The following is a 17,219-nucleotide window of genomic DNA, read 5'->3' as shown; positions in this document are numbered from 1 at the left end:
AAAAATATGAATAAAACAACTTCATTACCTTGATTACATTCCCTTGCTGCACAGCATTTCTTCACCCGTATACGATTTTAGGACTACTCTTCGCTTGCCATACCTAGGATAAACCTTCGCTGTGTCTTCATCCAGAAGAAATACTATTATTAGTTGAAATAACATACCACACGTAACATCAGAATCCATAAGGATCACACGCAGTATTTATATTTAAATCAGATTCACTATGTTAATTTTATATTGTTTCTTCGAAATAGTTTTTTATAATTTTACAGTATTACCTACATGTAAGGATAGTTAGCAGGAAAATAACAAGTTATCTTATAATGTGACGTATTTATTATAAAAATATTATTTCCACCCACATATGGTAAGAAACAAACAAATAAATCAATGTGAAGGATGAGCGTGCATATTTTTTACAAGATTTTGAATTCTTGGCTGAATAGTAGAAACTGCGCAACGTAAATCATTGGCAGTACTGAGTTTGCTTCTAAGCTTATTTTTTATCGCCACTACCGCTGAAAATGCTCTTTCGTACAAATAAGTGCTTGAAAATGGTAAATACAGTTTCAGTGCTTGTTCTGCTGTGCTGGGATACACCGTGAGATATTTCACCCAAAATAAAGGCTTATCCATCTTTTCAAAGTCATACTTCGCTGCAGAATCATTTTCAATTTCTAAGACTTCCTCTTGTAGTCTATCTGGCAACACATCCACGTCAACGTGAAATGGATCCGTCGCTAACCTATAATAAATTTTATCATCACAACTGTTAGGGAAGTATCGTTCGAATTCATCAGTGAGGTGCTGCAAATGGTTTGATATTTTACTCTAAGTATCAGTATCCTTAAAATCGTTTTGAAATCGGGCTTCTTCCAGGATTCCAAACAATTTAGTAAAGCAGGAATAATTGCAGGCTAAAATTTTACGTTTCCATAGTTGCAACTTATCAGTAAACGCTATGATGGCATCCCGATGAAAAATTATGTTTGACTCTCCACCTTGTAATTTCAAATTCAATGTGTTTAAAGATTCGAAAATATCTGACAGATACGCCAATGCAACATGGACACCTGGCTTTCTAAATTCCACATACAATTCAGTTTGTTTGTTATTTTCCAAAAACTGCATCACTTCGTCTCGAAGTTCAAATAATCTTCCTAGCATATTTCCTTTTGAGAGCCAGCGTACTTCTGTATGAAGTACTCTGCTCAGAGCGAACACTTGTACTAGTTTCGCATTCACGTTTTGCACATTTTTCTGGTGACAAAGGGCATAACCCTGGCGTCCAAATTACGAACCCGCCAGTTCATTTGAAGCGTATACAGTCTATTAAAGTCACTGTAATCGCATCACATGGGGGTCCGCGGGTTGACAAGGTAATAAAACGGCATTTTTGCAGTTACGCAGTATAAGTGATTATTACTCTGCTGAACATAGCTTACTACGGCTAAAATTATGACATGATTACGTTCACTTCATGTGTACAAATGTACGGAATAGTTAATACCTGACTTTTCTGTTTTCCAATTGTCAGAAGTAAGTTGTTTACAAATGTAATATATTAGAATTAACGCATATCGCCTTCGTAATTTTGAGAGTTTCTGTGTGTGACATTCTAAATGTGATCTTCAAAAGCTGTATGTTCTAGGATAGCTTATTGAGATAGGACTGCGGGAAGTGGGACGCCAAACGATTGCATTTAGCACCATAATCTATCATTAATACCTGCACATTCATTTTTATTAAAATATCGATATTAAAAAGAAATATTAGGTTTATACCACTAACTCCACCCGCGCCTCCCTTGCAACATCATCACGCCCCCCCCCCCCCCCCAAGGGGGCGCGCCCCCCCAGTTTGGGAACCTCTGGACAAGGCCTTTGGCAGAATGAGGTTGACTTCTTATGCTGGAAGTCTTCTACCGCCGATTCTGATTATTAACCAAAATGTAAGCGGTGGGCGGTTTCGAACCTGGGACCGAGGACGTTTTGATTAGTGGGCTGGCTCTGAGCACTATGGGACTTAACTACTGAGGTCATCAGTCCCCTAGAACTTAGAACTACTTAAACCTAACTAACCTAAGGACATCACACACATCCATGCCCGAGGCAGGATTCGAACCTGCGACCGTAGCTTTTGATTAGTAAACAAAGACTCTATCCCTAGAAAACCAATTCATGGTGTAATGCACTTTTCGCATGTTTCTTCTCTGCATCGACTTGGACACTTACAAGGCCGCATTTAAATTGGGCAACCCATTTCTTCATGATCTACATTGAAGGAGAACCCATTTCTTCATGGTCTAAATTCAAGGACAAGTCACCGTATTCACGTATAAACCTCGATGAATTTCGGTTGGCGTCAAACTGCACGATACTCGATTCTCTCCGTTTTAGCGAATTCACGTACCGCGCCTTGTTCAGACAGCTACCTGCAGCCAACTACTGGACAGAATGACTTGCACAGAGTCTGTTGACAGTTCTGCCAAACTCCGGGAACAACCACGTACCTACGGCTGCGCTCTATAGGCGAGGCCGACGACTGTTTCAGATCACCCTCGTATATTTAGTTACTAAATTTTCGCAACGCTGATACCAGCCCCAACTCAGTCAGTAATTTGTCCTAAGTTACGGTAGCTGTTAAGATTTAATACGTTTCTCCTTTTTTCTAACCACAGCTCATCGTCAGGAGAGCACCGAGATTGCTTTAAAGCAATGTTAGGGTGAGCGTCATCTAAATCTCGAGACACCAGTGTTGTGACAGTCTTTTGGCCCCTGCAGACGTTTCACTCTTGATGCTCGTCGGGCGTTGTTGGCTAGAAGGTCCCGAGTGGGAGCTTCAACAGCCTAATATAATCGGAAGGCGTCTTCTTCCTCTGCTCACGATGGCCCTCTTCCTAAGGTGCACGGGAGTCAACTGTTAGTGTATCTGTTAAGTGCAGCTGACTCCAGCAGCCCTGTGTACATTGTGGTCTTGTATGATGATGATGACGGAAGGAAGAGAGCGCAACCCGGTGGCAGCACATAGCTTTTGCCGTTGTTGTTGTTGTTGTTGTTGTTGTTATCGTTGTCTTCACTGCGAAGATTGGTTGGATGCAGCTCTCGATGCTGCCCTGTCCTGTGCTAGACTCTTCATGTCCGAATAACTACTGCGATCCCCATCCATCTGAACCTCCTTAATGTACTATTCTCTAGGCCTCTCTCTGCAATGTTTACCCCCTCACTCCCCTGCAGTACTTAACTGGTGATCCCTTTACACCTCAGAATGTGTCGTATCAACCGAGACCTGCTTTTAGTAAAATTATGCCACAAATTTCTTTTCTCCGCAATTTCTATTCTGTGCGTCCTCATCAGTTACATCGCCTGATTTAATTTGACTACATTCTTTGTTAATGTTCATCTTTTATCGTTCTTTCAAGACACTGTCCATTCCGTTCACCTGCACTTCCAGATCCTTTGCTGCTTCTGACAGAATTTCAGTGTCATCAGCAAACTTCAAAGTTTTCATTTCTTCTCCATGAGCTTTAATTCCCCCACCAAATTTTTCTCTGCATTCCTTTGCTGCTTGCTCAGTGTACAAATTGAATAACACTGGGGAGAGGCTACAGCCCTGTCTCAGTCCCTTCTCAATCATTGATTCCCTTTCACGCTCTTCGACTCTTATAACTGTCGTCTGGTTTCTATACAAGCTGTATACATTACCTTGCGCTCCCTGTATACTGTACCTGCTACCTTCAGGATTTCAAAGAGTATATTCCAGTCAACATTGCCCAAAAGCTTTCTCTAAGTATACAGAAGCTATAAACGCAAGTATGCCTTTCTTACACCTATCTTCTAAGATAAGTCATAATGTCAGTACTGCCTCTCATGTTCCACCATTTTTTTCGGACCCCAACTGATCTTCCATGAGGTAAACTTCTACCAGTTTTTCTATTCTCCTGTAAATAATTCGTTTTAATATTTTGCAACCATAATTATTACATTTTTCTTGAACCCTGGGGCCAAATTTCCCTGTTCATATACACTGCACCTAGTCGCAGTAGTTTAGTCGTAGCTCCCTCTCCCAGGGATGTCAGTAGTACAGAGGGAATATTGTCTACTCCAAACGGCGTAGCTTACGCCTCTCGATTAGCTCCTTCGGGGCCGCCAAGTTTTACTACATTCTCATCCGACTGAAGGACCACTGCCAACAGCCTCGCATGCCCTCTCACCGTAAAGCTCTCTGGAAATGACCACGGTAGCTAAGGCGGTAGTCAGCAGACTGGACTTGCATTCGAAAGGACGATGGTTCAAATCCCCGCCCAGCCATCCCGATTTAGGTTTTCCGGAATGGTTACTTCCAAAAGTCACGGCCGGTTTCCCTTCTCATTTTTCCGCTAATTCGAACTTGTGAGCCGTATTTAATGTCCTGGTTGTCGACGGGGTGTTAAACCCTCATCTTCCTCACGCGTTACTGAGAGGTTGGAAATTTAGTGTACTACGAGGTGCATTCAAGTTCTAAGGCCTCCGATTTTTTTTCTAATTAACTACTCAGCCGAAATCGATGAAACTGGCGTACACATTTTTCACAACGCTGACGCCATGATTCCATGGCAGCGGCGAAGGCTCCTTTAGGAGTCTGTTTTGACCACTGGAAAATCGCTGAGGCTATAGCAGCGCGGCTGGTGAATGTGCGGCCACGGAGAGTGTCTTTCATTGTTGGAAAAAGCCAAAAGTCACTAGGAGCCAGGTCAGGTGAGTAGGGAGCATGAGGAATCACTTCAAAGTTGTTATCACGTAGAAACTGTTGCGTGACGTTAGCTCGATGTGCGGGTGCGTTGTCTTGGTCAAACAGCACTCGCGCAGCCCTTCCTTGACGTTTTTGTTGCAGTGCAGGAAGGAATTTGCTCTTCAAAACATTTTCGTAGGATGCACCTGTTACCGTAGTGCCCTTTGGAACGCAATGGGTAAGGATTACGCTCTCGCTGTCCCAGAACATGGACACCATCATTTTTTCAGCGCTGGCGGTTACCTGAAATTTTGTTGGTGGCGGTGAATCTGTCTGCTTCCATTGAGCTGGCTGGCGCTTTGTTTCTGGATTGAAAAATGGCATCCACGTCTCATCCATTGTCACAACCGACGAAAAGAAAGTCCCATTCGTGCTGTCGTTGCGCGTCAACATTGCTCAGCAACATGCCACACGGGCAGCCGTGTGGTCGTCCGTCAGCATTCGTGGCACCCACCTGGATGACACTTTTCGCATTTTCAGGTCGTCGTACAGGATTGTGTGCACAGAACCCACAGAAATTCCAACTCTGGAGGCGATCTGTTCAACAGTCATTCGGCGATCCCCCAAAACAATTCTCTCCACTTTCTCAATCGTGTCGTCAGACCGGCTTGTGCGAGCCCGAGGTTGTTTCGGTTTGTTGTCACACAATGTTCTGCCTTCATTAAACTGTCGCACCCACGAACGCATTTTCGACACATCCATAACTCCATCACCACATGTCTCCTGCAATTGTCGATGAATTTCAATTGGTTTCACACCATGCAATTTCAGAAGACGAATGATTGCACGCAGTTCAAGTAAGGAAAACGTCGCCATTTTAAGTATTTAAAACAGTTCTCATTCTCGACGCTGGCGGTAAAATTCCATCTGCCGTACGGTGCTGCCATCTCTGGGACGTATTGACAATGAACACGGCCTCATTTTAAAACAATGCGCTTGTTTCTATCTCTTTCCAGTCCGGAGAAAAAAAATCGGTGGCCTTAGAACTTGAATGCACCTTGTACATTGTCACAAAGTTTCTGTCCCAATACCTTTCAGCCCCTTGGTGGCCAAATAGTGGAGGTGAAATTTTCCTGCACCATCAGGATTCGAACCGGCTACCTCAGGGCCGCGAGAAACGTGCCAGGCCGCTGACGCTGTTAGAAGTGTGTAGAATTACTGTCTACTGAAGGTTAAGTATCTATTTCTGTACACTGTAGCGTTCCCACAGACCGCAATGCAAGAGTCCGTCACAGCCAGTATTTGGGCTGCAAAGAGACAAGAGGCAGTGGCTATCTAATAGTTACTGATCAGCTGATCTCAGCCCCTGTCCATTTTATCTCTAAGTGTGAGGTCACTCGGAACTGACGATGCTGATCCGTCCGCTAGAAGAGGTCATTAACCTCGGCGGTCCCCTGATGCTATTCGAGAGGAATAGGGTAGAAGCCAGCATCAGCTTTCACCCTGTACCTTCCCTCCATGCATGACAAGACAAACATACCGCCAGACTGCACAAGTGTTATCACAGTCATCTACAGGAGACAGATATAGTCTTGACATTCTACAACAGATCCAAGGTAGGAAACGGAAAAGCACCTCCTCCAGAAACTTTACCAGAACAGAGGCTAGATGAAGACATGCGAACTTACGTTTGCATTCCACACTACTTCTATATCCTTCCTTCGTTTAATTAGTCATGTAATATTTTCTGAATTACTGCCAGACGATAAGCTGATGTTGGAGCGGCATAAAGACATGGTAACCCATTAATAATACGCAAAGAGAATAAAATAATTGCTTTTTTTTAAAAAAAAGTAGTAAAGCTTAGTGAAAATTTCATTTTAATTTTGCAACCAGGGTCTCTATATCACCAGGTTTCCTCCATTTCACAAGTGAGTTAAAATTAGTGCCAGAATAGTTGATTTAAAAAAGCCAAAGCTGTATTACATTCCTTTTCTAATCCAACTGTTCCTTTGCTGTCTCCAGTAGCCTCACCGTCAGCAACGAGTTAAACTTACCTTTTACTCCGTAGTTTTTAGGCTGTTTTACACGTTAACATAGCAGAATACATTGTGATTCCAACATTATTGCTCCATACTTATATTCACATATATGATTGTTGCTGTCTTTTAGCTTCCACATAAAAAGGCAATTTTGCCTCCAAGTAAAGAGTAAGGCTGCCACCTCAATTACTACTGGCATCCAGTGACGTTGCCTAAAGCTGGCTAAAAGGGAAAGAGCGTACAGCGTCTCGCTTTTTCTTTCCTTTCATCCTTTTCACCTTGATTGTCCAGTGCTTCCACATTTAGCCACTGCTGGCTTCATGAGATTAAGTGGACCTCACTTCATATTAAATCGTCCATTCTGGGACTGTTGAGTCATGGATGCAGAAGAGGAAGCAAATCAGAAAGAAAGTAATAGTCTCAACGATTGGTGGCGTGTGTAATAGGCAGCCAGCCACCCTGAGCCTCCCAGAATGGTTCGTTCAAGGATACCATGCATGACCTATTCCGTTACATGCCCATACACAAATAAAAGTTAGATTTCAGCCGAGTCGATCTTATTATTATTCAGTATAATGGTAAAAACTGATGAAATGATGGATGTGGTGGTGGTGGTGGAGATGTGAACAGGGAGAAGGACAAGGCGGACGAGGAAGAGGAGCAAGAAAAGGAAAGAAAAATGTGCCTGCACTTTTCTTTACTCTGTTGTTGTTGTTGTTGTTGTGGTCTTTAGTCCTAAGACTGGTTTGAAGCAGCTCTCCATGCTACTCTATCCTGTGCAAGCTTCTTCATCTCCCAGTACCTGCTGCAACCTATATCGATCTGAATCTGTTTAGTGTATTCATCTCTTGGTCTCCCTCTACGATTTTTACCTTACACGCTGCCCTCCAATACTAAACTGCTGATCCCTTGATGTCCTACCAACCGATCCCTTCTTCTAGTCAAGTTGTGCCACAAACTCCTCTTCTCCCCAATCCTATTCAATACCTCCACATTAGTTATATGATCTACCCATCTAACTTTCAGCATTCTTCTGTAGCACCACATTTCGAAAGCTTCTATTCTCTTCTTGTCCAAACTATTTATCGTCCATGTTTCACTTCCATACATGGCTACACTCCATACAAATACTTTCAGAAACGACTTCCTGACACTTAAATCTACACTCGATGTTAACAAATTTCTCTTCTTCAGAAACGCTTTCCTTGCCATTGCCAGTCTACATTTTATATCCTCCCTACTTCGACAATCATCAGTTATTTTTCTCCTCAAATAGCAAAACTCCTTTACTACTTTAAGGTCTCATTTCCTAATCTAATCCCCTCGGCATCACCCGACTTAATTCGACTACATTCCATTATCCTCGTTTTGCTTTTGTTGATGTTCATCTTATATCCGCCTTTCAAGACACTGTCCACTCCGTTCAGCTGCTCTTCCAGGTCCTTTGTTGTCTCTGACAGAATTACAATGTCATCGGCGAACCTCAAAGTTTTTATTTCTTCTCCATGGATTGTAATACCTACTCCGAATTTGTGTTTTGTTTCCTTTACTGCTTGCTCAATATACAGATTGAATAACATCGGGGAGAGGCTACAACCCTGTATCACTCCCTTCCCAACCACTGCTTCCCTTTCATGTCCCTCGACTCTTATAACTGGCATCTGGATTCTGTACAAATTGTAAATAGCCTTTCGCTCCCTGTGTTTTACCCATGCCACCTTCAGAATTTGAAAAAGAGTATTCCAGTCAACATTGTCAAAAGCCTTCTCTAAGTCTACAAATGCTAGAAATGTTGGTTTGCCTTTCCTTAATCTATCTTCTAAGATAAGTCGTAGGGGCAGTATTGCCTCACGTGTTCCAACATTTCTACGGAATCCAAACTGATCTTCCCCGAGGTCGGCTTCTACCAGTTTTTCCATTCGTCTGTAAAGAATTCGCGTTAGTATTTTGGAGCGTGACTTATTAAACTGATAATTCGGTAATTTTCAGATCTGTCAACAACTACTTTCTTTGGGATTGGAATTATTATATTCTTCTAGAAGTATATTTCGCCTGTCTCATACATCTTGCTCACCAGATGGTAAGAGTTTTGTCAGGACTGGCTCTCCCAAGGCTGCCAGTAGTTCTAATGGAATTTTGTCTACTCCCGGGGCCTTGTTTCGACTCAGGTCTTCACTCTAACGGTTCTAAATTCAGAACTTGCAAAATTTCAGCAAGGAACTGTGTTTTTAGGAGAGATGGAACGTTAGAGCTTTATGTAGATTATTGGGTCGGGCGATATGTTCTCATTAGAGACGGTCATCCTAAAACATCTCTTACAATCGATTTATGGAACTGAGTCCAATTTAGGAGATGGCTGTAAGTTATTACGTGTTTCAGATTTACCTGAGGTGTGCAGTGGCTGGTTAGCCTAGTGTGCCCCCTTAGTGTTGTAGTCTGTGTACAGTGGGCGTACAAGTTTGTAACGTACTTGTTGTGACGGCGCTTCCCCGGCAGCACGCGGACGACCACCCGCGGCCGGAGTTCCGAGCGCGTAGCACGTCGGTGCACGCACCGCCCACGCAGCAGCAGCAGCAGCAGCAGCAGCTACACCAGCGCCGCCAGGACGCACTCGGCCAGCCGCCGCAGCTGATGCGCTTCGGCTCCGAGCCCGACCTGCGCATGCGAGACGCCCAGCCCTCCAGGAACAGGCTCAACAAGTAAGTCGGCCACTACCAGGGCCTTCCTGTCCGGCAGTACTTTTTCCGGTCTACGCACAATCGATTACTTGCAACTTATCGCACTGTCATTCATATTTGTAGTTTTGTGACTCTGGTGCACCCTTACAAGGGAGCCTCCCCATCGCACCCCCCTCAGATTTAGTTATAAGTTGGCACAGTGGATAGGCCTTGAAAAACTGAACACAGCTCAATCGAGAAAACAGGAAGAAGTTGTGTGCAACTATGAAAAAAATAAGCAAAATATACAAACTGAGTAGTCCATGCGCAGGATAGGCAACATCAAGGATGATATGAGCTCAGGAGCGCAGTGGTCCCGTGGTTAGCATGAGCACCTGCTCAAGTCTACCCTCGAGTGAAAAGTTTAATTTTTTGTTTTCAGACAATTATCAAAGTTCAGGTACTCACACATAATCAACTTCGCTCTCCAAAATTCCAGTACATGTTCAGATTTGCTTGGACATATGCAGGGTTTGACGGTCTACACAAGGAAAAATTTGAAAACGTTAAAAACATATGTTTTGACAGAGCACAGGGAAAACTGTGCGACTGTGAAACTGTTGCATTCATTTGTTGCAGTTTATGTGACAAACTCTTATGTTTTAATCACTTTTTTGGGAGTGATTGTCACATCCACAAGAAAACCTAAATCGGGCAAGGTAGAAGAATCTTTTTACCCATTCGCCAAGCGTACAAGTTAGGTGGGTCGATAACATATTCCTGTCATGTGAAGCACATGCCGTCACCAGTGTCGTATAGAATACATCAGACGTGTTTTCCTGTGGAGGAATCGGTTGACCTATGACCTTGCGATCAAATGTTTTCGGTTCCCATTGGAGAGGCACGTCCTTTCGTCTACTAATCGCACGGTTTTGCGGTGGGGTCGCAAAACACAGACACTAAATTTATTACAGTGAACAGAGACGTCAATGAACGAGCGGACAGATCATAAATTTGCGAAAATAAAGAAATTAAAATTTTCACTCGAGGGAGTACTTGAACCAAGGTTCTCTCGTTCGATAGGTGCTCACGCTAACCACGGGACCACGGCGCTCCTGAGCTCGCAATATCTTTGATGTTGCCTATGTTGCGCATGGACTACTCAGTTTGTATATTTTGCTTTTTTTTCATAGTTCCACACAACTTCTTCCTGTTTTCTCGATTGATCTGTGTTCAGTTTTTCAAGGCCTATCCACTGTGCCAACTTATAACTAAATCTGATGGGGGTGCGATGGGGAGGTTTCCTTGTTAGATGAAACTGTTAGATTTTCAGACTTTAGTTTGTAATATTTACTTTATATGTCCATAGTAGTACAATGTTGCAGCAGCTTTTATACAGGGTGGAAAGTATTTAAACCGACAAACTCTGCGAGGTTGTAGGGGACATCAAAACAAATATTTTTCCCCGATGTCATTTTTTCCTATGAGCAGTATTTAAAGCGGTAGAGGAAGATTACTCTGGCGGCAAATTAATTAACCAACAAACACTTTTCCATTTTTTTATGACCAAGAGACAACACATTAACACAACCCAATTTCAGTTACAGTAGATTTTCAAAAATTCCTCCATTGACACGTAAACAAAGGTTACACCGTCGGATCACGTTCTGTCTGACAAGGGCAAAAACTCCAGGAGTATTCTGGATTGTTCCTGCTGTGGCTACTATCCGGGCAACCAGATCCTCTTCTGATGCAACAAGAGTTGCATAAACAAGGTTGCGCATCTCTCCCACACAAAAAAGTCCAGAGGCGACATATCTGGGGATCGAGCTGGCCATGGTACAGGACCACCTCTTCCAATCCACGTTGTAAGTGAAATGGACTAACAATTGCTCTCGAATTCGTCTGATTCGTCTCCATGTTACGTGCAATTGCACGAGTGCCGTTTGAAGAATTACGCTCCACATGCTGCAAGACAGCTTCCTCAAATTGCAGCGTTATTACCGTGCGACGGCGTCCCTGTCCAGGTTATCTGCTAAATGACCCGGTCTCACGCAGACGTTGGTACACAGCAGCAAACGTCGTATGATGCAGGATACGGCGATTAGGATGTTGTTGTTGATAAACACGCTGTGCAGCTCGTCCGTTGTGATGCGCTACGTAGTACCCACCAACCATATCAGTGTACTCACTCCAGGTGTATCGCTCCATTAGTAAACAGAGGCAATGCACTCCTACACTGGTGGACAGCAGTTGCCTACAACTGAAGAGCGTAATACGCCCTCAAACAACTGAAGATCGTAATACGGTCTCTAACAACTGAAGAGCATAATACGGCCTCCACCGGTTTAAATAATCCTCATAGGAAAAAATGATACTAGGGAAAAATACACTCCTGGAAATGGAAAAAAGAACACATTGACACCGGTGTGTCAGACCCACCATACTTGCTCCGGACACTGCGAGAGGGCTGTACAAGCAATGATCACACGCACGGCACAGCGGACACACCAGGAACCGCGGTGTTGGCCGTCGAATGGCGCTAGCTGCGCAGCATTTGTGCACCGCCGCCGTCAGTGTCAGCCAGTTTGCCGTGGCATACGGAGCTCCATCGCAGTCTTTAACACTGGTAGCATGCCGCGACAGCGTGGACGTGAACCGTATGTGCAGTTGACGGACTTTGAGCGAGGGCGTATAGTGGGCATGCGGGAGGCCGGGTGGACGTACCGCCGAATTGCTCAGCACGTGGGGCGTGAGGTCTCCACAGTACATCGATGTTGTCGCCAGTGGTCGGCGGAAGGTGCACGTGCCCGTCGACCTGGGACCGGACCGCAGCGACGCACGGATGCACGCCAAGACCGTAGGATCCTACGCAGTGCCGTAGGGGACCGCACCGCCACTTCCCAGCAAATTAGGGACACTGTTGCTCCTGGGGTATCGGCGAGGACCATTCGCAACCGTCTCCATGAAGCTGGGCTACGGTCCCGCACACCGTTAGGCCGTCTTCCGCTCACGCCCCAACATCGTGCAGCCCGCCTCCAGTGGTGTCGCGACAGGCGTGAATGGAGGGACGAATGGAGACGTGTCGTCTTCAGCGATGAGAGTCGCTTCTGCCTTGGTGCCAATGATGGTCGTATGCGTGTTTGGCGCCGAGCAGGTGAGCGCCACAATCAGGACTGCATACGATCGAGGCACACAGGGCCAACACCCGGCATCATGGTGTGGGGAGCGATCTCCTACACTGGCCGTACACCACTGGTGATCGTCGAGGGGACACTGAATAGTGCACGGTACATCCAAACCGTCATCGAACCCATCGTTCTACCATTCCTAGACCGGCAAGGGAACTTGCTGTTCCAACAGGACAATGCACGTCCGCATGTATCCCGTGCCACCCAACGTGCTCTAGAAGGTGTAAGTCAACTACCCTGGCCAGCAAGATCTCCGGATCTGTCCCCCATTGAGCATGTTTGGGACTGGATGAAGCGTCGTCTCACGCGGTCTGCACGTCCAGCACGAACGCTGGTCCAACTGAGGCGCCAGGTGGAAATGGCATGGCAAGCCGTTCCACAGGACTACATCCAGCATCTCTACGATCGTCTCCATGGGAGAATAGCAGCCTGCATTGCTGCGAAAGGTGGATATACACTGTACTAGTGCCGACATTGTGCATGCTCTGTTGCCTGTGTCTATGTGCCTGTGGTTCTGTCAGTGTGATCATGTGATGTATCTGACCCCAGGAATGTGTCAATAAAGTTTCCCCTTCCTGGGGCAATGAATTCACGGTGTTCTTATTTCAATTTCCAGGAGTGTATTTGTTTTAATGTCCCCTACAACCTCCCAGAGTTTGTCGGTTTAAATACTTTTCACCCTGTATACCTACACGAGCAGTTACGTTTCTGAATTGTTGCTTATTGGCGGTTATCTGGCTGTCTACGCACGACGTTCGTTTAGCAGTGGGAGAAAAAGGAGACCGTCGATTAAAGACCCCCCTTTCGATAGGAGCAACAGCGAGTCAAGAAGTGACATCGGAGGCCTCTACAGTGTGACAGCTACGTTTATACTCGTAGTTTTGGCCATTATTATGGCACCATTGCAGGAAAATGAAAGTGTTTACCGTGTGTCAAAGTTGTTCCGCCATTTACAACCAACTTTGCGGTATGAGGACTCTGATACGAACCTTCTAAAACCCCACATTTAAGTCTTCTTTCCGCGTCACCAAAATGAGGAAATTAAATTGCTGAGGCAGCCAAGTACTTCAAAAACATGAGAGCGTGAACTTGAGCGCACTCCGTGTTAAGACTTAGAAGATTAGAATGAGATGGGTGTGAAAAAAATAAATATGATGGTAATAATAACGCTTTCCTTGCTAGTTTTATTAATGCGTCAGTCTTATTTATCAGTAACAGCTTCGTCTGTACATGTTCCTTTGGTTTTGTATCTCTTTCATGTATCTCTTTTATTAATATTTTTCTTTTGTGCTTTTGTAAGTGACGCATTTCTGTACGTCTTTCTTTTAGTGTATTAGTCCCAAAAGTCCGCCCCGATAGCTGAGTGGTCAGCGCGGCGATCTGTCACGCTAAGGGGCCCGGGTTCGATTCCCCGCTGGGTCGGAGATTTTCTCCTTTCAGGGACTGGGTGTTGTGTTGTCCTCATTATCATTTCATCATCACCAGTGGAAAGCAACGGGAAACCACCACTGGAACCACTTCCCTAGACGCTCATGCGGTGGACCTCTCTGACGAGGCTTCCCCCCCCCCCTCCCCCCCCCCCCCCACCGTGACAAGACCAGCCGTAAGGCAGAACACAAAGTAAGTCCCAAAAATATCAGCAAAGAGTATATTTAGAAGCAGAATATGAAATTTGAACGGGTTTTAATCCAAAGAAAGAAGCAAGACAATGTTAGGGGAAAGGAGCAAAGCGAACAGATCGACGAGAACATGAGAATCTAAGAACATATTCTGAGCTCAAGCATAATGAGATATATCGGACAGAATGACCTCCTCTAAGGCAACCGACACAGATTCCAGAAACATCGATCATGTGAAACCCAACTCGCACTCTTATCACATGACATACTGAAAGCCTTGGATGAAGGCAGACAGATAGATGCAGTATTTCTCGATTTCCGTGTACACATGTACGATTATTATCAAAAGTGTGAACGTGACGGGTATCAAGCTATATTTGTGACTGAATTGAGAAATTTTTTGGTAGGGAGGACGCAGTAAGTTATCTAGGACGGGAAGTCATCGAAAGATGTAAAAGTAACGTCGGGAGTGCTCCAGAGAAGTGTGCAGTGACAATTGTTGTTCGTGATATACGAGGGTCGTCCAGAAAGTAATTTCCGATCGGTCACTAAATGGAAACCACAGTGAAAATCAGAAACATTTTATTTGCAAGAGTTAGCTACACTTTCCAGATACTTCTCTACATAGCCGCCGCTACGACTTTGACATTTGTCGGAGCGTTATAGCAAATTTCCAACACCATCGTCATAGAAGGCGGCCGCCTGTGCTTCCCTATAATTCTCTACGCTGGTCTACAGCGTGTACCCTGCGCCCAAGTGTTGTCTTCGTATCCAGCGTTTCATGTGAACAGAGATGATACTGAGGACGAGCCAGTTAGGGCTGTGTTGTGGGTGATCGAACACTTCCCATCGAAAAGGCTGCAGGAGCGTCTTCACTGCCCCTGCGGAGTGCGGCTGAGAATTGCAATGAAGTTGTTAGGTGGGCTGCATTCATTAAGGCAAAGCCTGTCAGCGGGCCCTCCTACTTGGCGGGAGACATCGTTGTTCTAGGCACCTCTACTCGCTTACAGTGCGCGTGCGACTGAAAAGAGCGTCTTTATGCGATCGACGGTCATACCAGATACACTACCCAACACATCTGTGCAAAGTTTCATCAGGTTTTCACTGTGGTGTCCATTTCGCGACTGATCGGAGCTTACTTTCTGGACAGCTCTCGTATGTTAATGAACTTGTGGACAATAGAAAAAAATAACTGAAACATTTCACAAATAATGCAGTTATTTGTAATGAAGTACCGTCTGAAGTCAGATCTTGATAAGACTTCAATGTGGTGCAAAGATTGGCAACATGCTTTAAATGATCAGAGATGTAAAACTGTGAACTTCACAAAACATAAAACGTTGTATCCTATGGCAGTAATATCGATGACTGACTGTTGGACTCCGTCAAATCTTACAAATACATGGGTGGTAACACTTTGTATAGATACGAAATGGAATGATCAAGTAGAGTCAATCGTGTATAAAGCAGATGGAAGACTTCAATTTATTGTTAGGATACTGGGGAAGTGCAGTCAGTCTACGAAAGAGATTGCCAGCCTACAATATTGCTCAAGTGTGTGCGGCCCGTAGCAGATAACACTAGCGCGGAATATTGGACGTGTGCAAAGAAGGACATCACGTATGGTCACAGTTTCGTTCGACCCATGAGAGTGAGTCACAGAGGTGCTGAAGGAGCTGAGCTGGCACACGCCTGACGTAAACTACCCTGAGGAAGCCTACATGCAAAGTTTGAAGAACCAGCTTTAAATTATGACTCTACGAGTATGCAACGCGCTACGTATCCGTCATGCTGATAAGATTCTATTAATTAATGCACGCACAGAGGCATTTAAACAATCATTCTTCCTGCGGTTCATTAGTGAAGGGAACGGGAAAAATTTTAATAACTGGTACAATTGAACCTACCCTCTGCCATGCACTTCACAGTGGTTTGCAGAGCGTAGATGTAGATGCTGATGTAGGCATAGAGGGACTGGAGACGGAGAAAATATCAAACAACAGAAATGAAGTTTTGGCGTGATGCTAAGAGGTCAATTATCTAGTGGTACATAAATGTCGTGTGACGAGGGCCTCCCGTCGGGTAGACCGTTCGCCGGGTGCAAGTCTTTCGCTTTGACGCCACTGCGGCGACTTGCGCGTCGATGGGGATGATGTGATGATGATTAGTACAACACAACACCCAGTCCCTGAGCGGAGAAAATCTCCGACCAAACCGGGAATCGTACCCTGGCCCATAGGTTTGACATTCTTTTTTTTTTTTTTAGTCTCATTTTTGTTCGATTTGTTCGTTGCATCTGCTCGCGGCGGACGACGTAAGACATCCGTTTAAGTTCGTTGTTGATCGATTAACTCAGTTTTTTTTATTACGGAGGGAGCTAACCCTCTGTCCGAACACGCTGAGCTACCGTGCCGGCATTTTCTGTCACGCTGACCACTCAACTACCGGGGACGACGTCTGTTGTAGTAGTATCAGTAGTAACAATAGTAGTAGTAGTCTTGTTGTTACAATAATCATAACAATAAACTACAACACAAGGGACTCATGAGAACAGGTTTCATAGAAGAGACTGCGGACTAACGAGTTTAGACGCCTTCTACACGGTGTTTGATTATTAGAGATGCAAAAGCAAGCGACCTATAGAGGAAGCAAATAACCCTAGTATACGTGAGTCTGGAAAACAACAGTATACTTAGTGCGTGTATACCGTGCAGGATAGGGTCTCCGAGACTACGAACAGGCAGGAGATATGCACTGACACCGATCATGTGAAGGCAGGTTTCACCAAGTCTCCTTGTCGATGTCCGCAGACGTTCAGAAATCCCAGGCGTGTTCCGAATGCATTGACAACTGCGCGCAGTGCGTTTCTGTAGTTTATTGATGCAGTCAACGGGGTGGAATACAGAAGTTTCTAAACATCCACACACGAAGGAATCCAACAGGGTGAAGTTGGCAGATCGTGGAGGCCACGGTATTGGCAAGCCTTGCCCAGGT

The 17,219-nt window shown here is 44.9% G+C and overlaps 1 protein-coding gene across 2 annotated transcripts in view; it reads left to right on the top strand.

The window, feature by feature from the left end:
• LOC126187701 (uncharacterized) overlaps positions 1-17,219 on the top strand; it is a 248,975-nt gene that overhangs the window by 114,592 nt on the left and 117,164 nt on the right. For both annotated transcript variants that reach the window (XR_007537778.1, XM_049928943.1), the window contains exon 3: positions 9,255-9,457. Coding sequence is in view for 1 of the 2 variants with exons in the window: in XM_049928943.1 (XP_049784900.1) it covers positions 9,255-9,457 (203 nt within the window). In the remaining variant the exon portion in view is untranslated. The remainder of the gene's footprint in view (positions 1-9,254; positions 9,458-17,219) is intronic.

The sequence above is a fragment of the Schistocerca cancellata genome, chromosome 5 (assembly GCF_023864275.1).
Source record: "Schistocerca cancellata isolate TAMUIC-IGC-003103 chromosome 5, iqSchCanc2.1, whole genome shotgun sequence".
Classification (NCBI taxonomy): Eukaryota; Metazoa; Arthropoda; class Insecta; order Orthoptera; family Acrididae; genus Schistocerca; species Schistocerca cancellata.
This window is presented reverse-complemented; position numbering and strand designations above follow the sequence as displayed.